Genomic DNA, 25,839 nt, shown 5'->3' on the forward strand with positions numbered 1-25,839 from the left:
CTCATTTCAATCCCATGAGACTGCCCCCAGACTTCTGGGACTGTGCATATGGTCACATGCGCATTCCCAGGGGCGTCTCAGAAACTTACGCATCCTATCCTCTAACTGTCTCTGGAGGTTTTGGCCCTTGCCCTTTAGCACATCATTGAGACCAGCATAAATTACGACAAAATTTTCGCCCTACATGCTGTCCTCTACAACCTCCTGAGCTTTGTGCAGCGCATCCACAATGCTCTTCCTGACTGAGCCTCCACCCTCCCTCTCCCATCTTCCTTCACGGTCATGAAGACGCCATCCCTAAGCCTGGCCACGTTAGAGTCCCCCACCACTAGGACCCTCCAACACTCCAAACACTTCAATCGCTGGCTTCCTGTCTGCGATGGCACCCCTGTTTGCTTCACCTGTTTCTCACTCTGCCGTCTGTCCTGTGTTCCTGCCCTGCTCGAAGACTGCCACGCCACTGAGCTGTATGTTCTCTTCTCAGACTCTCTATGTTGTGGCCAGACACTGCGGCGCCTTGACCTCCCTTCCTGCCTGTCGTCTTCTCCGCTACCCATGCCTTCCTTGTCACACCGCTCGCGGCCGGGGCAAAGCACCATCAGCTCCTTTACCCGCTGCTCGAGCTCGGTCCGCCCTTCCCGTTTTTTTCGAAGGTCGCCTTTCATTTGCTCTCATAGACTGGCAGTAGCCTCCTCCCGCTCACGCGACGCTCCGAGCTGTTTTTGGAGCTTTATCCTCTGCTCCCATTCCGCCCTAAGCTCCCCCTGAAGCCCCTCGATGCTAGCTTTCATGCGCTGCACGGCCGCCTTCAGTGTCTCGCACGGCCACACGCAGCTCGCCTTCTCCGCGTCCGTCAAACTAGTGAATGCTGTCTCGTCCAAGTAGCACCAGCGCTTGCATTCTTCGCACTGCACCAGCTCACTTTCGCCCGTGGTTTTCCTAGCCTTCTTAGTTATCACTCGCCCGACCATCAGACCGAGCGACCGACAGCCCTAAGTTGAACCCTAATTCCTCTATTTAGCAGCTTCCGCTAACTCTCCTACCTCAACAACTGTTTGAAGCTGCTGTCTACACCACACATATACGTGTTCGATTTCACTAGCAGCTTCTCACGAGGTCCACTTCGTGTTTGGGTCTTAGTTTAACAACTAACCGGGCGCACCGAACTTCTTCAAAACAGCCGGCTACCGCGTTCACGTGGTCCACGTCACTGCAAGGTTGCGCGTGTCCGACACCCACAGTACCCGCAACGCAAGTTATTGATTAAGAGAGAAAAAAAAACACAAGACGCAACACAAGAACACAAGCGCCACCTGGCGGTTTCCTCCCAAGGCGTTATGCACTAGCCGTCGCATTCATCACACTTCTCTATTCTAGCAACTGTAAGAAGCACATGCTCAGAGAAAGAACGGCAAGTCGGTGCGCTATAACTCAGCGACATAAGCATGGAAAATACAGCAGAATCTGACGCTAGCGCCGCCACACCTGCCTTGCATCTCACAGCCCATAGAGCGGCGGCGCTGCATTCACATACTCGAAACACTGGCAGGCTCGCTCGCTTTTGCGACTGCTCTGCTTGGTCAGCTTGGCACATTTGAGCTCTTCAATGACGACGATGACAATCGGCACTCCGTGCGGGTGCATTGGTGCTAGGTTGCCAAACTGGAGCCCGCTTTGAGACATACACGCGGGCACTTCCGGGAGATTTCTTTCTCGGTTGTACAATAGTACAAAGCGGTCGAAATTTGGGAGTCCCCCGGGCAAATCGGGAGACCTGGCAGGTATGCCATAGAGTTTTATATAATAATACCTAGAGAGGAATCTGGTGCTCCAATCGTGTACTCCCATGGGAATTATGGGAAGTAGAGGCTTTTGATTGAATTGTATTATCTAAATAACAGCCTACAAACGTTTTTCTACAGTTTCAGTTTAGTTTTTCGCGCAAAGTGGGTAATGGGATGAGATACAAAGCACTGAAGCAGCGCCTTAGTTGTTCAAAGAAGCTGAAGACCACTAGGTTTGAAATTTTCTGCGGCTTCGAAGCTTTACAAGTCGTATTTGACAGTTTAGGCGAAGTGTCGTCCAATCACCGCTGCGCATAGATGTAGCGTCTCATGCCAGTGCAGAATATTACATGGGGTTCACATTTTTTCATAATCGCTTCCTGCCAAAACTCTTTTAAAACGACTGCAAAACGCTCCTCTGACTCCACTTCACAAAAAGAGGAGAGATGCGTTGAGGGCAGACCACTCGGACAGATGCACCTTGCATCACAGCAGATGAAACGTTATGTGCTTCTCACTTATTACTCACTGTAATTTCCATAAATAGATAATGCATACTTTCGAGAGAAAAACAAGCACATTTGTTTTCAACTGTTGTAAAAAATAATTCACTGTATCTTGATGCCAAATATGGAATGCAATGGCAGAGCAATGCACACCTTGGTAATTAAATTTGTACCGGTTTCTCGTTAACCCCATAGTCACAAAACTTTTTTGTAATAAACATTAGGTAGAAAAAATGAACCAAGTTTTAATTAGACCTTACTTTATATTGTTTAGTTTTACACTCTGCAAACAAGTGTCATGAATCTCAAGAACGTAATCCATCCAAAGCACATCAAAAGCATGTACTTCAAATGATTTGCATGGGGGTACAAGGGCTGCTGAAGGACCTCACGTAGACACTAGCGGCAGATTCCCCTGAAGGTATATTGTATGAAACTCTATAACCGAGGCTGAGCTCTCCAGCACTGGCAAGGCATTAAGGGCATTAGCTGCTAGCGTCATCTGTCGGGGAACTTGAGAAGGGGAGCTTGTCGCGAAGCAAAGAGTAGTAGCGTCCTCTCACCTAAGCTATTCTCACACTATGGACTGAGTATTACGAGTAACTTCGTGAGGTTTTAGAGATCGATTTCTTTTCTGAACCAGGCCTAATTAGAAGGTCGGTGTCAACAAAGCCGCAAGATAGAAACTTTCGTTTGTGGTGCGTGGTTTGTGTTCATATTACTGTTAAAAAAGTTGTAATATCGCTGCCGGTGGGAATACAGCCGAGTATTCTTTTTTTTTTTTTTTTTTTTTTTTTTGACTTTCACACATTCACTTTCTGCTAAGTGACGCGATAGTCCCAGCTTCGGCACATAAACCCTATCCTGTAGGCTAAAGCATACTGTCCGCAACGAACGCTTGTGGCACGGTAACTCTATTGCCTTAACCCTTGCTATCAAGCTAACGCTATACTATAACTGTCCAATGTCCAGTACAGGCAAAACGACAGTCTTGTTTACCCCCTTGTCAGCAATTCTTTTCACAGCCTGACTAAGTAATATTCTAGCACATACCTGAACAATGTGAGAGAAAGAGAGCCATCAGGTAGTTTCCAAGACATCGTTGACAGCATCAGATCATTGAAAACGTCACGACAAGAGTGAACTGACTCATTTCACGAATAACAAAAAACAAGTAATAATCAATTGGTGGGAACGTAACATGGGCATAGGCATGCTTGTAATATCCTAAACAGAATACTGTAAAACAGGCATAGAGACCTCACCAGTGATATTGGCAGCGTCCAGTGTAACTGCATTTCGTGGCTGCACACAAAAGCTGAGCCTGTGCAGGCAGCGTAGTGGAGTGCACAGAAGCTTCCGTGGCACAGCGACCAGCGCCACTTCAGTCACATTCACCTTGCGCCGTGGCATCAAATCTGGTAGGCCAGTGGACTCCAAGTCGAGAAACACCAAGGTCTCTATCTGCCGCTGTTGCCCTGCACCACAAAAGTACCATAAATGTTTGGACCAAAGACATGCAGGCACCTACAGTGTTTCACATTAAAACACTAGAGTTTTTGAAAAATACTTTCAACTATATCTGTCTTCTCAGAGAAGAGCAGTAAATGAGGACACCATTTGAAATTCCATCTACTTCATGGGTGGGATCTTCCAGTATTATTGTCTTGATAGCAATGTCCTTGTCACAGAAATATTATTCCCTTTCAGAGCAAATTATGACGTATTACCTAAAAATCAATAAAAATCATACAACCTAACTCCAAGGCACTCGATATTACATAATAAGAAAGCAAATGAGGCAAAAAGTTCTTTTGTACAACTTTCAGTAATTTATGTGATGCATTGTCATGTAACTCATTATCTAATTCTGCAATCAGTAAACTTCAATCTTTGCATAAGAATAATCAAATATTAGGCCAGAAATGCATGCCCAGATTGCTTTTTGGTTGTATTATTTTCAAGCAAAGAAAAAGATTACTCTTGATGTTAATCCTGTAACATGGCATGACGAACGGTCATCGATCATGGTATCGTCTCCAGCAAAATGATCCTCTGTAGCAATATGCAGCTTGACGAAGTTAGATGATCTCTAGTTGTCCACTCTAGAAGCCTGTACAATTGTGCACACTGCGTTTCAAGCCATTTGAAAAAACGCATGGCACGTGATGCACCTTCACAGTTGATGTGGTCAACTGTACACCCTGCCGCTAAATGGGCTATCGCAACTTCAACATCCTGGCTTTGCATTCGCTTTCACCCAATTGAGTGCTTTGTGTATTGCATCACAGTTTACAGCATCACCAGCAGGCACATCCCCTGGACTTTTCGTGTACTGATGAGTAAAAAGTGGTAGTTCCAACTCAAGTTCTGCTATACCAGAGTTCACAAAAGAATGGGATTCATATTTCACCACTGTTTACATTGCTTATGAGTGAACAAGTATAAATGGCAATTTTATATTGCTTATCCTGCTACTCTGTTTTAAGAGAGTTTCAATTAACTCCTCCACGTGCGCATTGTGACCGACTGTCTATAAATTTGTCGAATTTACACAACTTATTTCTAAGGCACTCAATACTACAAGAAAAAGAAAGTGGATGTGTGTTGGTATACACACATATTTAGTGATTCACAATAGGTCTTGTAATTAAACATGTATTTTTCTCTGAATTCAGTAATGTTCTGCTTTTGCTTGAAAAGAATCGAATCCCAGGATTAAAGTATGCATGCCTTAGTTATTATTACCTGTATTTATTTCGAGTAAATCAAAATTACACTTTTGACGTGACTCGGGAGACATGGTTCACCAAACATGGCAGTGCCTTGAGCAAGGTGGTTGTCTGGAGCAACACAAAGTATGCGACACATTGACGACATTACATGACGACACAGTCATTGTGTGGAAGGTTCTCTACCATGCAAAAGTTTCTTGCTTTTTATTAGCCACCACTCACCATAACAAATGTGGACACCACACCTCAAAGTGTTATCTAGAGTTTATTGCACTTTCCATAGGAAGATCACACCTGGGAAAGTACAGCAGAGCTCATGCACAACGTTGCACTTCCAGCCAAAAAATTTATTCTTCTGGTATTTCAATAATAAGAGAAAACTACCAGTGTTTCAGCAGTCGCCTAGACCTCTGGTGGGCAAATTGCATTTACCAATACTATAGGAGCTTGGCTGGTGGCACGCCTGGCTTGCTAATTAATCTATATGGGCATGATGAAAAATGAAGTGACATGCAAACTCCATTAGGGACTCTACTTTGCCTATACAGATACGAGAAGTGGACTGTAAAAGAATAAATTAATGCAAAACAGGCTCTGGAAGTGGCCAGCTATAAATCACGCCCACTGCCAACGAACACCATTGGCCAAGGCACCTTTGGCGACACGTGCCGTCGTCTTCTACGAAAGTTTCACCCGCTGTAAATCATTCAGTGCCAAGCCAAAGAAAGCTCAAACACATCGATTTCGCCTGAAGTTGACAATGAAAAATTATCATTTATCAGAATGCAGATGTTTACACAGCCTGCGGCTTTTTACGTCACGCTTTGCGAGTGTGCTGATGATCACGCTACTCACGTGTTTGTAAAAATATTCAACTGTAAATCAGCTGCTTGATGAAATGAGCAAAATTTGCATCAGGTTATTTGTGAATGCTCAAGGATTAATCCAGACAACACAGATTGTGATAGAAAATTAAGTGTCATGCCCCTCTTTGAATGCGTAGTGCTAAAGACATGGATATAAAAGAGAGACACGTAGACAGCACAGGGGCTTATGCTGTCGGCTTCTCTATCTCATCAAAAAGCACTGACACGAAACCTGGTTTTTCTTGTAGCAATGGGTAGCTCATGACTCGCTAATCACGGCTGCAAACCTCATGTGGGCGAGTACATGATAATTATTTATTCAGAGACGTTTTCAAAGTGCCCAGTCGCAGTTTTAGTTTCAAAGAGCACCAAGCTAGGTATAAGCAGTTGCAGGGGCAAGGTAAGCAGAGCTGGCTACTTGACCACGTAAAACTGTGACGTGGGCACCACGCGCGAGAGTATGCGCAAGCAAGCGCTGCACTGACAGCCAGCACATGCAAAGTCACCGGCAAGAAGAGGAAATGGCAGGTAGCGCAAGCGCACGGTGCATACCAGCAATTAGCCAACACATACTCGTGACCTAGGCTTGTTTATGTTGCTCATGCGTTGATGTCAGCATCGCGAGGGAGCTCCATATTTAGCTCAGTGGCACAGCGAGCGCTTTAAAATTGATTTTAAATATGTTCCAGGGTATATTTCGTCTTGAAATTTCATAGATGTTGTGCATGTCTCCGCATAAATCTATCTTGCTCATCATCTCGCTTTCAAAATTTTGTGGCAGAGCTTCATTCAGTCATGACAGACTGGAAGAGCAGATTGCATGGTCTTTGTCTTCCTCTTATCTTACATGCATGGCACAGTGGTGATTTTATGCATTTGATTTTATACCAGAAAACAATTTAATGATGATTTCTTCAAATTCGACGCAAGCATGCCCAATCGTGCCTACTGAGATCACCACATGGCTCGTGAATATTGTACATAAGATCACAAGTGCATCGATAGTGCCATTTTGAATTCGACCAGACAGTGTGCCTCCAGCAGCGTGCAACATGATACCTGATACGTCACTTGTAAAAAGAAGCACTTGGAGTAGCTCTAGTGGTGTTCTGAACCGTCCGCCGAGTTTATGTGAACGTTGCTCATTATTCCCATATACACATATAGTACAGTACTAATTCAATGTCTGGCCAGAAACCTCCATTATTATCAGAGGTTTGAATTTTTTCCGCAGGCCTCGGAGAGTTCTACCTTTACACTGCGCTTTACCGGTGCTTTAATCTCACCAGTGCTTTAATCCCACAATTTCACCAAGAAGCTCATAACAGAGGCAGACACATATGTGCACTATACATTTAAATGCTTAATCAGGCTGGTAATAAAATTAAATAATATCAGGTGTCAAATGCTTATCAACTATACATTCACTACACTGAAGCACATATTTATAGGTGTCCATTACTGAAATGTGTACCATGGTTTTTCAATTCCGGACAAACCATAACAGATCTCAAATGTTTATCATACAAAATTACAGTAAATACATATTGTGAAGCTGGAACTACTTCCAATACATGTGGCTTGGTCCTCTTTAAAAAACGTGTTGCACTTACTAATTTCAACAGATGCCTTAATGGGCCACTATAGAGGAACAGAGCTTTACCTGTATAGTAATTTACACTTCCAGAATACCAACAATGCTGCTTATATTACAAGATGAGGCTAGTAAAGCAAGAAAAAGAGAGAGAGAAACATACAAAAAGAAATGTTGTTCTTGTGTAGCAATTGATGCGTTTCTAAATGACATGCAAATGCCGTTCCACTAGTGTGAAATCTGAAGTGTGTAGCACAGACACGTCGAGATTCCCAATTGTAGAGTGTCCACTGCTCCATTTATCAAACCGTCAAACATGGCAGCTCAAGGCTAGCATGTTGGGTTTCCCCCGTCAGAGTGAAAATCTGTTAAAGAATTTCGCCAACTTAGCGTGCAACATGTGCACTAATTTTTGCTGCGCTAGCTTGTTACTGCAGTTGAGATACGTGTCGCCTGCAGCGAGTTGCATCAGGTTGTTTCCCCCTTCAGATGTAGCGATGAAGGCACCGGTGAAGCACCAGTTGAAGGAGCAATTGCATCATTGGAGAGTTGAGACAGGGCTTAAAATCAGAGGGATCGGTCCTCTCCCTATCTTTCAAAAAGGGGATTCCTTATACCTGGCCAAGTGCGGCACAACTGCATATATTAGGCATGTGCTGAAGTTGAATTTTTTTTATGCAGTGGTGACTGGTGCGGGGAAACGGTAACTCTCCAATTTTATTAATAATAATTTAATTGCAATTGTTGGGTTGATACTGTGTGGCCAAACCGTGAAACAGGTATTGTGATATTGCTGCATTCATTTTCTCTAGACGCTGAGCATGGCTATAGTCACTGCCCTGCTTGACTGAGCTTCTCAACGCTGCATGCTCTTTCACGAGGCACCTCAGGGTTACGCTACGTGCTCATGAATGAGTATCAATGGTCTCTTCACTTTACCAGGCAATTTTCATCAAATTGTGTATTATGATTGATTGATTTATATGTGGGGTTTAACGTCCCAAAACCACCATATGATTATAAGAGACGTCGTAGTGAAGGGCTCCGGAAATTTCGACAACCTGGGGTTCTTTAACATGCACCCAAATCTGAGTACACGGGCCTACAACATTTCCGCCTCCATCGGAAATGCAGCCGCCGCAGCCGGGATTCGATCCCGCGACCTGCGGATCAGCAGCCGAGTACCTTAGCTACTAGACCACCGCGGCGGGGCTGGTGCATTATGAGTCTGGTGTAATGCGAATGCCGCATGCATTTTGCAGGAGTATTTAAGTGATTAGGCAGGAAAATAAATGTAGCGTTGTCATGCCTGAAGTTCTCAATGCACAGACTACATTAAGGGTGTGCATTGTAGCTTGGTTATTTCCTTCAGACTCGCATATTTATAACCCTTATCATCCCGAGCTATCTTTAAAAAAAAAAAGCCTTTCCATAATACCAATTTTAAGATGATTGATTCGGCATGATATATGAATGCCCGAAGAACCCACGGAGTAACATGTATTGTTATTTATATAATATTCATCAGCATCTATTTAATTTAATTTGGGACACTTTGCATCACTATACTTTGTGTGTGTGTGTTCTTCCACTCGAGTGAGGCTAGTAAAGCCTCACTCGAGTGGGAGCTGCTTGAATTGTTCACGAGCCTACTGTCTGATAAACTTGGTCTTGAATGTACCGACATCGAATGATGGCACAGACTTGGAGCACGAAGAGGGGAAAAGCCCCGCCCTGCTATATTTAAATTTTTGGATTACAGATCTTAACTTGCTGTTTTAAAGAATGCCAGAACGTTGAAAGGAACACAAATATATGTAAACGAGGACTTCTCAGAGCGCGTTAGAAAGGTATGCAGCGCCCTTTGGAAACTTTCAGCTAACCAAAAAAAAAATGCCACCTCCTCTCGTCTGCAGTATGATTCCTTGCTGATAGATAATGCACGTTATGTGCTAAGCGAAGCGGGCGACTCTATCATTCAAGCCAAGAAGCAATCTTCTCAGCCTCCTGGAACCTTACTCTGCTCTGATAACTTTTCTCTAGCGAATATTAATGCCCGTAGCATTCTTAACAAGATTCACGACTTTCATCACTTCGTCACATACTATCATCCTTCTGTAATATGCGTAACAGAAACTTGGCTTAATGAACACGAAATTTTACCACGAGGTTACAATGCTCTGAGAAAAGATAGATGTGGCCGTCGTGGTGGTGGCATTGCGCTCTTTGTGAAAAAAGACATTGAATTCACTGTACTCCCCGATGTAAATCTATTTGGTGTAAAATTAGGATTTGTGGTCTCACGATGGCTATTGGAACTGTCTATAGTCCACCTGATGCGGGTTTTGGTATCTTTTCTGGTCTCATGGATTATATAGTCAAACAAAAATAATGGTTGCAAAATGTTAATCACTGGGGACTTCAATACCCCCGCCATAGACTGGAAAACTCTATCAGCACATGGTTAACACAAGCTCACCTGTGACTATTTGATTGACTTAACTATTTCTCTAGACCTGACGCAAATTGTTTCTTCTGCAACCCGCAAAAATGCAATTCTTGATCTTGTTTTCATTAATGAACATATTAAAGAATATGGCTATCAATGTGAAATTGTCGAAGGCCTGTCGGATCACAAGGGTGTCATAGTTGATTTTAACTTAACGAGTGTACCTAACCTCCCTTTCCACCAGACTGTTGTGAACTACGAGCATGCTAATGATAACTCCATAATCGGGATACTTGCATTCTCTTTTGATGAGTTTTTAAACAGCACCAACCATTACCATGTCGATGTACTAGTGAACCACTTTAATGGAATTGTTGGCCAATGTATTGCTAATTACATTCCAACAAAGTGTATAAAACGCAATCCCAAGCATCCTTGGTACACTCGCGACATTATACATCTAATTCGCCGTATCAGGCGTCTTCGTAAACATTCCAAATCTGGCAATCCAATAAAATCATCTGTGTTACCTAAACTGAAAAATAGTTTAAAATCTGCTATGTCAAGTGCGAAAAGCTTCTATTTTAATAATACTTTGTCGTCGTTCATGGAAGACAAGCCGTCAAAGTTTTGGAAAGCCATCAATCCCCCAAGTCAGAGCTGTCCTTCCTCATTTATTATTTCCGATAAACCATGCTCTGACAATCTTAGCATTTCTGAAGCATTTAATGACTATTTTAAATCAGTGTTCACACGTGATGATGGGCGTAGTCCCACATTTTTTGCTAACTCATCTCCACAACCTTTCCCAAGCATGCTAATTACTACTGCGGGCGTTCGTAACCTTGTACTCAAAACTGATACAACGAAAAGTGCAGGGCCAGATGGTATACCTAATATGTTTTTGAAACGTTATTCTGAATGGACCTCTTGGTATTTATCAGTCATTTTTTCAAAGTCTGTTGAGTCATCTACTGTCCCATTACTCTGGAAGTGCGCCAAGGTCGTTCCCATACATAAGGATGGCAATAAACAGGTGGTGTGCAACTATAGGCCAATTTCATTAATATCAACGTCCTGTAAATTACTGGAACACATCATCTATAAATATATCATCGAGTACTTGTCTGAACAGAATATTCTTTCACATGCTCAACATGGCTTTCGTTCTGGCTTTCCGACGGTGACACAATTATTAGAATTCTCCCACGATATTGCATCCACACTTAATGCCAGAGGACAGCTTGATGCCATCTTCATTGACTATAGGAAAGCCTTTGATACAGTATGCCATAATAAGCTTCTCATTAAAATCAAGGAACTAATTCATGACACTAAACTTACAGACTGGATACAGGACTATCTGAGCTCAAGAACACAATTTGTTGCATTTAACCGTGCTCACTCATCTGTGGTCAGTGTCACATCCGGTGTATCACAAGGATCGGTATTGGGTCCATTACTCTTCATCATCTATATAAACGACGTCGTTAAAGTAACTGCTGGGACTTTTGTGAAATTGAGACTTTATGCCGATGAGTGTGTCATATATTCTGATGTGACTAGCACTCAAGATCAGTTGCAGTTAAATAAAGTTTTCGACCATTTTTGCGAGTGGATTAAGACATGGCAGATGTCACTGAACTTCAAAAAAAAACAGTCTGAATGACTTTCTCAAATAAAAAGCATGCGTTAAAGTTTTCATATTTTAGTTGTAACCACAAGCTCGAAAGTGTAGACACTTTCAAATACCTCGGTGTTACTTTCACCCCGGACTAGAAATGGCATGCCCAAATTCTGAATATGTCAAATAAGGCATTAATAAAGCTGGGTTACCTAAAGAGAAACCTTCGAGATGCAACTAGGGAATGTAAACTAGTAGCATGCAGATCTCTAATAAGGCCTCTCCTAGAGTATGCGTCTGTCGTATGGGCACCGCATCATGCCAATGACATAAATATGCTTGATTCTATTCAGAAAAAAGCCATCAGATTTATATGTAAGCGTTATAATTGCCATTTTTCACCTACAATATATGCTAATGAATTACAGCTAAAAAGTTTGGCTCTCCGACGCACTTGTGACCGTCTTGTCCTGTTGCATAAGATCGCTCATGGGGAAACATTTATTGATGCACCCATTACCTTCACTAGCCCTTCTTCTCGAATCACAAGAAGTCACCACCTTAACATAGCTCCTTTGAAGTCATACATTGATTGCTTCAAGTTTTCTTTTTTTCCTCACACTATTGATACTTGGAATGGTCTCCCGGGCTCGCTGCGCGAGCTGTCAAACGATGAATTCGTTGAACAATTGCCAAACTTTCTTCACTGATCATCTGTGTATACTTTCCTGAAGTTCTGCCCATTCAATGTGTATACTTCAGTGTGCATACTGAATGTGTATACTTTATTTGTGTTATATTTAATGTGACTAAATGTGATTTAGTGTGACTTAATGTACTGTATTTTATCTTGTGTTGTACTCACTCCTTCAATATCTTGCTGTGCAAGATGCAGTATTTGTAAATAAAATGAATTAAAAAAATAGAGTGCCCCTCCACCCTTTAAAGAAGGGAGTCTATAGGCCAGGTGTTGGCACCCTCTCTTGAGTGGCACAGGTGCCAAAGTCCTAAGGGGTGGCCAGAACTTTTCTTTCATGGGTTTCGGGGAAGAGGAGTGTACAACCGTTGGTTATGTAGTACATATGACTGCACGTATATACATACATTCAAAATTGAAAAATTCAGGAGGGAAGAGGGTTGCTGCACCAGAATCGACATATGGCCCCGAAGCCACACTAAAGTTCCAAGTTCCTGAACATAAAGGTAAATATAATAAGGTTACATAAGTATTAACGTAGACAAGGATTGAGCCCCGCAAGTTTTGTAACTTTGACATAGCCGACATTGTCCAAATATGAGGGAAAAAAGAGCACATTGATGCCCATAAGTCACGGTGAAGTAAGGCCAGAGGTTACACTGTGAAATTAAAAAGAAAGAGTAATTTAGTGTTCACTTTATCGCAATATTAATAAAGACAGTTTTTTTTTTCTTGAACTGTTTCCCATGGGCTATGGCTTTTAAAATATTTTTTTAAAGCAACAACTGCAGGCAATTAATAATAGGGAGGTTTAGAATAATGTTCGCAGGTGTTGCAGGCGTTGCTTTAGTTGCGGGCGCCATACGAGTTTTAGAATAGATGATTTAGACTCCAAACAAAAGTTTTTGAAGAAACCCGACGTTTCAAAACCGACTTGGTTCCTTCCTCAGGAATGACTGCAGGACTGACGATAGTAAAACTGATAAAACACGCGGTATCTGGAAAGTCCTGCACTCACCCCTGAGGAAGGAACCAAGTCGGTTTCGAAACGTCGGGTTTCTTCAAAAAATTTTGGTTGGAGTCTAAATCATCTCCCAGTTTTATAACCAAGCAGACAGACTTCTGTCAAATGCTTACATTCGAGCTTTAGAATAGCGTTTGCTCCCCCTAGAGAAATGTCTAGAGACTTTCGCCCCGACCACGAACAGAAATGCACGGAAGTTACACACATCACTTCGCGGGCCACGATCGCCGCACGCTCAGATTTCAGATTTTCTGTGAGCGGGCCGCGAACAGTGGCTCGCGTTACGACGCATGCGCAGTGGCAGCGACCGCACCACAAGGGCTCGCGGTGCGCTATTCTAAATCTCCCTATTAACCCAGTATGCGGTACTACATTTGCAATTAGATAAAAATGATCCTAGCCTAATACTGAGCGATAGAGAGGAGGGAGGGAGATGAACAACAAGAGAGAAGGCAGGGAGGTTAACCAGGCACATGCCCGGTTTGCTACCCTACGCTGGGAGAATGGGAAGGGGGCATAAAGATGAGAAAGAGGGAAAGATAAGAGAGAGGGGGGAAGGATTGTCAGTCAATCGGCTAGCGCGTATGCAGCGGTGGCACTACACAAAAGTTAAAGGCTGTCACGTAGGCCTGTAGACCTCAAAAAGCACAAGACAGCTTTGACTACTTTTTGAGCCGACGGAAGGCGAGGACGGTGTTCCAGTGGCATCTGCATAGAAAGTTCAACAAAAGCAACGTACTGAGCATAATGTGTTTGCATCGCGATCGCACTGTACTGGCGAATCTCCAGATACCGCGTGTTTTACCAGTCTTACTATCGCCAGGCAAGCACGTAAACAACGCCGAGGCTATGTGTTGTTCATGAAACTAGACATACCCGAAAGTTTGTCCATGGCGGCTGCGCTCGACTGCTTCCGATTCTCGGCTCGTTCACGTGCAGCGCAAATGAATCACTGCGATATGATTGCGACGATCTATCTTGTCGATTGCCACTTATCGCAGCGCATCACTCCGCACGCTTCACCTACGGCAGCGCGCGCGGAACTCCAACCCGACGAGTTCCATCGCGTGCGCCTTGCAGCCAAGCACGAGCGGCGAACACCGCCTCACGGCTTCAACTGCCGCAGGATTAGCGTGGTTTGTGGCACGCTGAAGCCATGTCACTTACGTCGCAACTTTCAACGCGTCGTTGCAGCCATGTTGTGTACGGCCTTTTGCCTCCGTGGCCTTTTGTTTTGGCCTCCTCCGTTCACTTTGGCGTATCGATGATGATGATGATGAATTGAGGCTGATCCCCTTGTATCGGGCGGGCCAAATTAATCTGCCCTAGCCAGAAAAAAACACTTAAAACAAAAACACTCCACGGGCGTACACACCCCGTATTTGCACGCCTTCCATTTTGTCTACTTAAATCACTACCACCACGGTACACCGTGACTACCACTGCGTCGCGCGCCACCACTGCACCAGCCTTGTTTTGGTGGTGTGTACTGCCGCATAGTTCACTGTACCAGCCGCTCCGTCGCCTGCGGGTAGCCCCGGGCAGCGAGTCGGCCCCAGGCAACGCATCCTAAAAAAATTATGCCTGGAACGTCAGCCGTGAACGCGCTGCCCTGCCCTCTCATATTGCCCTCCTCCTTTGGTACGATTGATTGATTGATTTGTGGGGTTTAACGTCCCAAAACCACTGTATGATTATGAGAGACGCCGCAGTGGAGGGCTCCGGAAATTTTGACCACCTGGGGTTCTTTAACGTGCGCCCAAATCTGAGCACACGGGCCTACAACATTTCCGCCTCCATCGGAAATGCAGCCGCCGCAGCCGGGAATCGAACCCGCGACCTGCGGGTCAGCAGCCGAGTACCTTAGCCACTAGACCACCGCGGCGGGGTCCTTTGGTACGAAGGCTGGATTGAATATGATTGATGTGGCTGCACCCTTTGGATCAGGCAGCGGCTGACCCAAAACCACCATATGATTATGAGACGCCGTAGTGGAGGGCTCCGGAAATTTTGACCACCTGAAGTTCTTTAACGTGCACCCAAATCTGAGCACACGGGCCACGGGGAGCACACAACATTTCCGCCTCCATCGGAAATTCAGCCAACGCAGCCGGGATTCGATCCCGTGACCTGCGGGTCAGCAGCCGAGTACCTTAGACACTAGACCACCGCGGCGGGGCAAAAAAAAACAAATAAATTTATCTATTTTTTCCTTTAAATAGTGAAGTATAGGACTGGTACTTTGCAGTGAATGTTTTAATTTTCACTGGTGCCTTGACTTTAGCCACCAATCAGATAATCTCCTTCTAGTTAATTCTACCTGCTAAATGTCTATTTTGCTCTCCCTGTCCCTGAACCCCAGTGCTTTGAAAAACTCTGCACCATCATCCTGAACTATTGGGTGTAGCCCTTTACAGAACATTATCAAGCGTTCGGCAGTTTCTTCTTCCCCTCCACACGCACTGCATACCGTATCTACCCCTTCGTATTTGGCCCGATATGTCTTGGTTCCCAATACTCCTGTCCTGGCCTCAAACAGTAGAGAATTACCTCGAGTATTATGATAGATCCTTTCCTTGGCAATTTCCTGCTTAAAAGTTCGATAGATCTCTAGTGCGGACTTCTTAATCATGCCGATTCTCCACATATCGGTCTCAGCTTCCTTCACCTTCTTCTTAACCGATAGTTCTTTTTGGTTTGGCCCCCTGCTGTTTTCTAAATATTTACCAGTCAATTTTCTGGTTCCCTTCCTCCATTTTGTATCGACATTCTTCATGTACAAGTAGCTGAACACCTTCCTAGCCCAACGCTCCTCCCACATTTCTCTCAATCGCTTCTCAAACTTCATCTTGCTGCTAGCTTCCCTGCCCTCAAATGATGTCCACCCCATATCACCTCGTACTCCCTGATTTGGTGTATTCCCGTGCCTCTCTCAAAGTCCGTTTAGACTTCGGACCCAATGTCTTTATCAGCGTAATTGGAATGCCATCTGGGTCTGTTTTGTACTACTCGAAACCCTCTTCTCAGCCCTTTCCCACTCTCGTTGTGAAAATGGAGCCATTGAGCCACTTGATCCACTCTTGTCTATTGTGGTCATTGAGCCCAGCATGAATAAATCATTGAGCCCAGCATGAATAATGACGAGATTTTCGCCCTCCATGCTGTCCTCTACAACCACCTGAGCTTTGGCCAGTGCATCCATTATGAAATTTCCTGACTGGGCCTCCACACTCACTTTCCCATCTTCCTTCGCTGTCTTGAAGACGTCATCCCTAACCCTGGCCACGTTAGAGTCCCCCACCACCAAGACCCTTTTACGCTCCAATCGCTGGCTTCCTGTTTGTGATGGCGCCCCTGTTTGCTTCACCTGTGTCTCTCTCTGCCGTCTGTCCTGTGTTTCTGCCCTGCTCGAAGACTGCCGCGCCACCGAGCTGTATGTTCTCGGGGCCTCCGTGCTGTGGTCAGACACTGCGGCCTCCTGACCTCCCTTCTCACCAGTTCCTTCCCGCCTGTCACCTTCTCCGCTTCCCATGCCTCCCTTGTCACACCGCTCGCGGCCGGGGCAAAACACCATCAGCTCCTTTACCCGCTGCTCGAGCTCGGTGCCCCCTACCCGTTCTTTTCGAAGGTCGCCTTTCATTTGCTCTAATAGGCTGGGGGTAGCCTCCTCCCGCTCACGCGACGCTCCGAGCTGTTTTTGGAGTTATATCCTCTGCTCCCGTTTCGCCCTAAGCTCCCCATGAAACCCCTCGATGCTAGCTTCCATGTGCTGCACGGCCGTCTTCAGTACCTCGCACAGCCTGCACACGAAGCTGATCTTCTGCACGTCGGCTGTCTCATCTAAGTAGCACCAGCGCTTGCATTCTTCGCACTGCACCAGCTCACTCTCGCTCGTGGTTTTCCTAGCCTCCTTAGCCATCGCCCGCCCGACCATCGGACCGAGCACCCGACAGCTCTACGTTCAACCCTAATCCCGCTATCCAGCCGCCTCCGTTAACTCTCCTACTTCAACAACTGTTTGAAGCTGCCGCCCATACCGCACACATACGTGTTCAATTTCGCTGGTAGCCTCTCACTAGGTCCCCTTCGTGTTCGGTTCTAGCTGTTTAACAACTAACCGGGCGCCCTGAACCTCTTCAAAACAGCCGCTTACCCCTTTCATGTGTTCAACGTCACTACAACTTTGACCGTGTTCCACACCTACAGTACTCGCAACGCTAAATATTGATTAGGAGAGAAAAATAATAATGGTGTTCACAAACACAAAGAAATGAAAAGAAACTGATCTCTCGTTGCGCGCTGCCTCTCCACCAACCGACCTTGCACAACCGTGCACGACCTTGATGGCAGTAAAGTCCCTTAGATGGCAGTGGTTGTGGGTGCCATCTCTTGGTTGCCCTCGTCAGTTTTATGCGCTACCGCTGCTTATGTAGCGTATCTGTGTAAAGGCTACAGTTTCCCTTCTTTACATTCACGGAGGAAGGAAAGGTTGGTTATTTATTCTACGGTGAAGCCAAGATGGCAGCGGCCGTGGGATGCCAAAGTACGTACAGTGTACTAGAGTAGTACGTGTACAGCGGCTACATGTGAGCTGACCAGCAGTGATAGAGACGCATCTCGTGCACTGTCACCGTCACCTTGTGCAGGCTTTCCGCCTCAGTCGCCCTTTTTATTCTAAACTGTCAACGTGCCGTACCTACGTTTATGGTTTACACTTCAAAATCGACGTGCCGTACGGAGAACTTCGTCTCGCAGACTCACCATGCCTGCCTTTTGCTTAGCGCACGGCTGTACGAGCACCGGCGGCCGAGATGATGTGAGTAGTGCTTCGCAACTTTTTGCGTCAAATAAAACATAAACAAAAAACGAGCTGATTGCTTCTGTGACCGTATGTTAATTCGAGCATTGACAAACCAATGTTCGCTGCTCGAAACATTGTTGCGATGGGCTCTGCCATCAGGGTTTACCGCCGATCCATCAAATGGGAATGCCGGTGAAATCTGCAGCTTGTATGTCGTGTTGCCATCAACCTTTGTTCACAATTGAATGATTGGGAGGTTCTGAGGGCAGCATTCTCGAAGAGACGAACAAAGCGGGTGTGATATCGTACTTTACACAAGAACTCCGCACCTCCATTAGATGTTTGGCAGTTTATTTCGAACCGCTGACGACTTCCCAAGTAGATGTAGCGCCGGCTGAACACAAATGCAGATCAGGCGCACAGCAGCAGACGCCCCGCGTTTCTTCTCCTACCTCTTCACTACAATTATTTCAATAAGTTACAGCTCTGCTGAGGCTGATTTAGGTTGCTTTCAATTTCAGTGTAGTAGAATTGCGTAAATGTCGTTCACTATCTGATAATATTGCACATACTTCCCAAATCAAACTGCATAATTAAGGGCCTTGATAGTTTGACTTCGCTGAACAACAAATGATGGCAATAACAAAAAGACAAAGTTGGGAACAGTGCTAGAAAAACTTGATACTAGATGATTATGCAATATTATATGTGGTCTCACCATATCACTTTAAACTCATCTGAAATGTATTCGTTTAAGTACTTGCCATGAGTATTCGTATTATTCTGTATGTTTCAGTAACCCGTCTATTTGTATGTACTGTTGCAGGTCATTGGACGGTTGCTTTCTGGAGATGACAGCATTGGGCCAAGACCCAGTCACTCTAGTGAAATAGGTTATGTAAGTGGGCTTTTTTTTTTCTAAGAAATAATGAGTAACGTCACTACTAACAACAGAATCGGGTTTATTTCAGGATGACATCGCTGCAGAGCCAGTGGACGAGGCAGGACCGAGTCCGGCTTACGATTCGGCACAAGTTGTTGAAACACCACCACAGATAATGTGCGAGCAGCATCAAGCCACAGATAAATCTGTTCAAGTGTGTCTACTAACCCACAACGAAGCATCACAAGCAAATGAAAAGAAAATTCTGTCAACAAGTGCTACACAAACAGAGCCCCAAGCTGTGTCTTCAGGTATTCCACTGCATTTGCTATAACATAAAGTCAGTGTTTGTTGTAAGGGCAAAGGAGTGAATGCTGTAGCAACAAATCAGAATACCATATTAGATAACAGCTGACACCTTGAAGATTCAATCTGGCTTCATTCTACTAAGTGCCAACATTGAGGTTGTATGAGATCAGACAAGAGCAAATTTTGCTGCCATAATTGTCCTTCGCCACCGGTGTCCATAACCGGTATCGTGCAAAATAACAATACAAAAAAACAAATGAATGTAAAGCACCGAAGACAGAATAGGATTTGAACTCAGGCCCTCTGTCAGTGGCGTAGCGAGGGGAAGGGGTACAAGTGTCCCGGGTGCCACTTGGCAGGGGGCTCCACGCCCAGTACGCTCAAAGTGCGCTCGAGGACTTCTTGAGCAACCAAACAGGGTGCTAGCTCTCCGCGCCCTGTGGAAGGGTCGCCCCTACAGTTTCAAAACCAGTGAGGGCATGCCACTATGCCGTTTTAATACACCCTTCCTCACCTTTTTTTCCCCTGGTACCACCCGTTAGGCTAGAGGCTCCTTTGACTAGTCAAATGGTGCTCCTTTCCTTCAACAAATTAAACACAGTCTTCTGGGAACCTGTGGCTCATATGAGCAAGAACCCGGTGGCTTGTTCTCATAGACAATCCCATGAAAAGTAATGAAATAGGTTGGTGTACCGTACGCCTGTTTCCACATGAGCACAATTTTAATTATGTACGTAAGTATTCTGGGTAGGAGTTTTGACTTCTCTTTATTGGTGATCTGGGATATGTATGTGGGTGCATGTATACACATATACAAATGTAATAATATCGGCGCAGTAGGAGGTGGAACCTCCCTAACCTCCTTTTAGCATCGCCACTGAACTGATCTCTTGAAATTTGTCTCAAACTACCTTGGTTCTTCCACACACACATAACCCTAGTGATAACCAAAATGGGAAAGCACTGCCCGCGGTCTTGTGGCCAAGGAGTTGCAGTCTAAAAGCTCTTTACGAACTCATCAAACATGACAGCCTCCAAGCTTACGGCAAGTTTTAATTGGCAGATGTCGGGATGAAGAGAACAAAAGGATAAAACTAAGTACGGGCTTTCCTGCAAGGCTTTATTCTTATCCTTTTCAAGTCACTTGTTCACAGGATGGTTCTATCAAATTGCATCGCCCCTAGTCGTTTTTTATCTGTGTATTGGTACTTTCCCTAATGAAATTTTCCTCATTCTTCATGCGTAAGATGGTGATGACTATGAGCGATGACGTGCCCAAAGTAATTATTTTTTAGAAGACTTCGAAGTGTTGGCATCATCTGATGTAGAGAGGGGTGTCACGTGTGAAATGACAATGTAACTCACTAAATTAACATTTCTGTCGCCAGTCTGCAGACGAAGTCACCTTTTCAGAAGTGCTTGCAGCAAACGCATGTGCGGGGCTTAGGCTCATAGCTTGTACTAAGCTAGCTTTATCAGCCATACATCACGTTGCTCGTTATTCTTGAAGTAAAACTGTAAATGTGAAAGTAGATTGGGCTCTTTTGCATGCGCAATGCACCAATTGTGACACACAGCCACACCAAAAACATTGGTCATGCTTTCCAAGCTCTTGTTCTTTCTAGATGCCAGTGCTCATGAAATTGTTCTTAAACGAGGCTGAGGGAAGGGGGACACTCGGAGAACGCTCGGGCCGCTAAGTCCCCATCTTTAGAGAAAGGTTTTGTGAATAAAGGTGGCGTCCCGTGATCCTAATGTCATAGCATTGTCGACTGCTCCGCCCGTTAACTGTAACACTCCTTGCCATTCGCTGTAATGATCAAAAGCGCAGTTGAGCTGTTATTTGTCGAGAATTATGCATTTTGATATTTTCTTCATTAGTTTGTTTTGTTTTCTTGCTTCTACCGATGACCGTGTTGGCCTCCAGGTGTAGTCTGACACCAGTTATGTCAATGTAGTTGAAACGAGCGAGCCTCGCAGTGATTCCACGTCGGATGTTATGTGTTCTGCTGCTGTCCCGCAAAGAACTATGGGGTTTCGGTGATTTTAATTTAATGTTGCATTTGTTCTCACGGGTACCCTCCCATCTGCTATTTGGACGAATGCTGCTTACCAAGGGTGGATTGAGCAGCCTTGCATGGCTCAGCTGTTACTGCTCTGTCGTGACATGCCGCTACTCTCTTCACGGCATGGCGCCTCTGCTCATGTTCTCCAAAGCGAAAATGTCAGAAATAAAGATGAAAATAAAAATAAAAAATCAGACATGGGCATGCATAAACAGTATTCGGCAATAGGATGCCTCGCATCCCGTCAGTGTTGCCAAATGTCGGAGAGCAAAAATAGCTGGATTGCAGTGGAAAAGTAGCTAGAAATATCAAACAGAATCCACCAAAGAGCTAAAAAAGTAGCTGAATTATTTTTTCAAACATTTTTTGACATTCTATGACAGTCTACTGGCAGTTGTGTTGCTTTAGAGTTTAAACAGAGCTATCAAGTAACGTTTTCTTGCACTTGCCTATACGCAGTACATGTATGAACGAAGAGAAAAGTGTTCCTGCTTTAATTCCACTAATTTAGGGATTGAGTGGTGTAGCAAAGTGTCAAGCTTGCACGCCCCTCAAAGAGGAACTGGGAATGCATGAGAGCTCTGTAAACATAGCGGGTGTGCGAATATTCAAAAAGTTTTAAATAAGGAATCTTACAGTGCATAATAGAACAAGCGAATATATTTTTTTAGAATAATTTTTGAATAACCAGCACTGCGGAGGAGACCCCAGTGGAGTAATGCATTGGAAAAGCGACAGTCACTTTCGTTATTTTAATTAGTGAATTGTAAAGGTGACTGTAGTCCAAGGTGCATGCAAGATGCATGCAGGTCAGGCCACACCAAGGTCAAGCTGTTATATGAATAAGCTCTGCTCATCACTAGGTGAACGATTTCTTGCTTTAAACTCCTGTCACCGAAGTGCATGTGTTTTGAATCCTCTATCATTTGCATCAGATTCTTGTAATTTATTTGTGAAATAATGTTTGCCTTTCACGTCTTAGCTGGTAAGAAAGCTGGCGAGAAGTCTTAAAGTGGGCTTACATTAAAGCACGCATTTAACAACAAAAACAAAAAATTTAAAATCTGCACTACCATAACCTTAAACAAGCGTAAGAAGGACTCTTCCTCGAAAATCGTAAAAGTGCAAAAGTATGAAGTTATAATGGTAAATGGTAATAACTCCTGTTGTGCATATAATTATTGGTTGGTTGCCCTGCCGCGGTGGTTTATTGGCTAAGGTACTCAGCTGCTGACTCACAAGTCGCAGGATCAAATCCTTACTGTGGTGCTTGCATTTTTGATGGACGTGGAAATGCTGTAGGCTCACATGCTTAGATTTGGGTGCTCGTTAAAGAAACCCAGGTGGTCAAAATTTCCGGAGCCCTCCACTACAGCGTCTCTCATAATCATATGGTGGTTTTGGGATGTTAAACCCCACATACCATATGAATCAATCGATCTAATTATTAGTTGATATCGGCCATTGCAGAGCATCATTCTTTGCCACTGAATATGACACTATGGTGCCGATTTATGAACCACGTCACTTAGCAAGCTGTATTCGTGGCATCTTTCCTTTTTTTTGTGCGCGTGTGTGCGCACACGTCATGGCATTTTGTTGGAAATTAACAGGAATTAAAGTGGAGGAAAAATTGCACGTTTTGTCAATGGCATTCCATTAACTTTTCTTGCACTTAATTTTCTTCAATTTTTGACAAAATTTATAGTTCAAAAACATAATGTCCCCTGTAATTTTTTGGATGAAATAAATGTTGGTTTAATATATATGTACAATTATTTCTTGCTCAGTACTAATAATTCAGAAAATGTCAATGCACCACTGTAGCTAAAGTTAGCTAGTAGATCAGGAGCTAAATTTTGGATAAAAATGCTACAATAGCTACTCGTAGCTAATTTAAATTTTTGGTAGCAAGCTGAGCCCAAAAGGAGTTAGATCTAGCAACGAAATAGCTTAATTAGCAACACTGCATCCCGTTAACAAAAATGATGCTTTGCTTGCCGTCAGTTGAAGCCAGGCTTTGTTCGCAGAAAGCAGCTGCCACTGCAAGAGCATGAGGGATCCTTGCGTACTCACTGCAATCTAGTCCTGCTTCCATGTTGAAACCATTGCTGCCAGGTTCAAAGTCTGCAACCACATTCATCATGGCAATCATAAAAATCGCGTCATCACTTCTATGGCCAAGCAGCGCCCAATTGCATGTGTGGCAACATGTGATGACAGTTTCTAATTGGCTGAGAGCAATCTGATTCATGAAAACATTTCGTCAGCACTGAGTCTTGGCCGTGAGAAATTGAGTAAGAGATATTTGGTCTCCACTTTATCTTCACTAATAACTTATCTTTTCGCACCCAACCAAACTGCACGCATTCTTCAATGCCCCTGTTTCTCAATAGCGTACCTTTAAAGGCCAACTCCGCCGATTTTTCGGGGTCAATGGATCTCAATGCAATTCGCTGGGTATGTTCCTTTGAACATTTCCATCATTTATGCCAAATTACAGGCTTTAGAGATGCGCTGATTGTTTGCAAATGAATTTTAGAGATTGCCTCGAAAAGCTCACCTCGGTTGCCATAATTATTGGCAACACTGTGTGTGTGACGTCATGTTTGGCATGTCGACAGAATGGACGAAGCCGATGGCATTGGTACTTCGGCCGCTACAGCGTTTATTGTGCTGGCCACAAGGCAATGGCGGTTGTGTTTGGCACGGGTATAGCATGGGAAAGCTTTTTTCCTTCCTCTGTAGGGTTTGGCTGGCACTTCACTGGTCTCGCTTTCACACTTTTTATACTTGGCGCTGGCGGGACCAGTATACGGCCTCTGGTTTTTACCAAATAGTACGTCATACGCAGACAGGGCGCCCGGTTGGGTTTCGATTTCGGTATTGCACCTTTTTGCTTATTAAAAATTATTTTCGAATTTTCTGAGCATTTCAGCTATTGGGCTCATGACAAAAGTGTCTCAGGAACATACAAACATCATTATCTTGACATGGTTGAAAAATCGCCAAAGTTGGCCTTCAAGGTCACAACTGACTGTGCGTATTTAATGCCCAAGCAGGAGGGTAGTACAAGGAAAGATCCGTATGCTCATGTTTCACCCACTACCATGGAGAGAAAGCAAACCACAAATATCGACTACACTGTCGGCTTTGATGAGATGGCAAGCTACAAGTTAATTTTCTCCTAATAGACCTCAATATTTTGCATTTGATGTCACATGTGAACCGGTTATGGTGGCTACAGGAGATGGTATCAGCATCACATCTGGTTGATTTAGACTGCGACTGGGGCCAAAACACACATACAAAAAAAAACATGTTTCAAGTACCTAACATTGCAATTTGAAATACTTTTCTCCTATCTCATATATCGGTAATTTTTTAATGCGATTGCGTACCGGAATCGCAACAACATAAACCTACCTCCAAAAAAGACTAAAGTTGGGAGAATCTGAAATATAGTGTTTTGTTTCACAGTTATGCATCAGCACATGTTGACTGCAGGGGTTCCCTCAAGAGAAAAAGGCTCTAGACAAGTTATGCCTGTGCAGCTCATGACCACACTTATTAGGGGGGAAAAAAATAAAGGAAATTGCGATGAAGGCAGTCATGTGCGGGCTGGGTGGGGCTCACTAACGAGAGGTCCGCGGGCTGCGTGTTCGAGACCCGGGGTCTATAAAGTGCAGCCAAAGGCGAAAATGTGTCACTGGAGAACGACAGCTCTTTTTGAAATGTGGTTGCGCCATGTTATATGTGAAATATGTAGAACCTATTTTTTTACAACCATTCTTCACGATCAAAATTTGCTCTAATTGCTAATTTTGTAATTACAGGGTTTGTAAAAAGAATTTTTTTATGCATCATTAGCATTGACCAAAAAAAAGTAGGCATACGATGCAGATTTGATGAATGCAATAAATAATTTGGAGCAATAGTTTTCATGGTGATGCAGCCCGAAATTATAAGAATCATTTACATGCCGACTTCATTGTTCTCTTTTGTGTGGTTGCATGTAATTTATGAACTTTGTATTTATAGTTCAAATGCAACATGTGACTGGCCTGGTCCATTTCTTCTTTCACACTTTTTCTAACCTTGTGGACTCTTAATGTGTCGTACTATGCGTGGACGTGCAAAAAGGCTTTAGTTCACTGTAGCGGATAATCAATAAAGAGTTCGCTCATTCGCTAGCCCAGAACAGCCAGATGGCATCTTAGACGTGAAGCAGCTTATGGGTTGGAGTTTGTCCTGACCTTCTTCCCGCAGCGTCCACACCCCCACTGCACATGCGCTTCACCTCCCCTCTCTCTTCTACGCTTTGCCCTCTCTCCCGTGTCGGCAAAAAAAAAAAAAGTGCTAGAAGTTACGCTGAGTGACTGTGTCAAGACGGTGGTTGTAGAGGCATTTGAATTCATCCATCATCTTGTCCACGTTGTCGTTCTTGCAGCGGAAGCGATGGTCACCGGCCACGTTATTCAGGTAGAAGTTCTGAATGTTG

General features: G+C 44.2%; 2 protein-coding genes across 5 annotated transcripts in view; one reads left to right on the top strand and one right to left on the bottom strand.

Annotated features, from left to right (window-relative positions):
- Positions 1–14,562, bottom strand: part of LOC119161059 (uncharacterized) — a 32,018-nt gene extending 17,456 nt beyond the window's left edge. Inside the window, exons 1-2 of one of the 2 annotated variants that reach the window (XM_037413389.2) lie at positions 14,447–14,562; positions 3,556–3,768 (exon numbers count right to left, since the gene is read on the bottom strand). In XM_037413389.2, coding sequence (XP_037269286.1) covers positions 3,556–3,703 — 148 coding nt within the window. In that variant the 5' untranslated portion in view covers positions 3,704–3,768; positions 14,447–14,562. Of the gene's footprint in view, positions 1–3,555; positions 3,769–14,155 lie in introns of both variants that reach the window. The other variant, XM_037413387.2, reaches the window with a different exon arrangement.
- A 2,707-nt stretch (positions 14,563–17,269) lies between these two features.
- LOC119161061 (uncharacterized) overlaps positions 17,270–25,839 on the top strand; it is a 56,544-nt gene continuing 47,974 nt past the window's right edge. For 2 of the 3 annotated variants that reach the window (XR_012887515.1, XM_037413391.2), the window contains exons 1-3: positions 17,270–18,095; positions 18,907–18,978; positions 19,052–19,274. Coding sequence is in view for 2 of the 3 variants with exons in the window: in XM_037413391.2 (XP_037269288.1) it covers positions 18,042–18,095; positions 18,907–18,978; positions 19,052–19,274 (349 nt within the window). In the remaining variant the exon portion in view is untranslated. The remainder of the gene's footprint in view (positions 18,096–18,906; positions 18,979–19,051; positions 19,275–25,839) is intronic. The other variant, XM_037413390.2, reaches the window with a different exon arrangement.

This window comes from Rhipicephalus microplus, chromosome X, assembly GCF_043290135.1.
Source record: "Rhipicephalus microplus isolate Deutch F79 chromosome X, USDA_Rmic, whole genome shotgun sequence".
Lineage (NCBI taxonomy): Eukaryota > Metazoa > Arthropoda > Arachnida > Ixodida > Ixodidae > Rhipicephalus > Rhipicephalus microplus.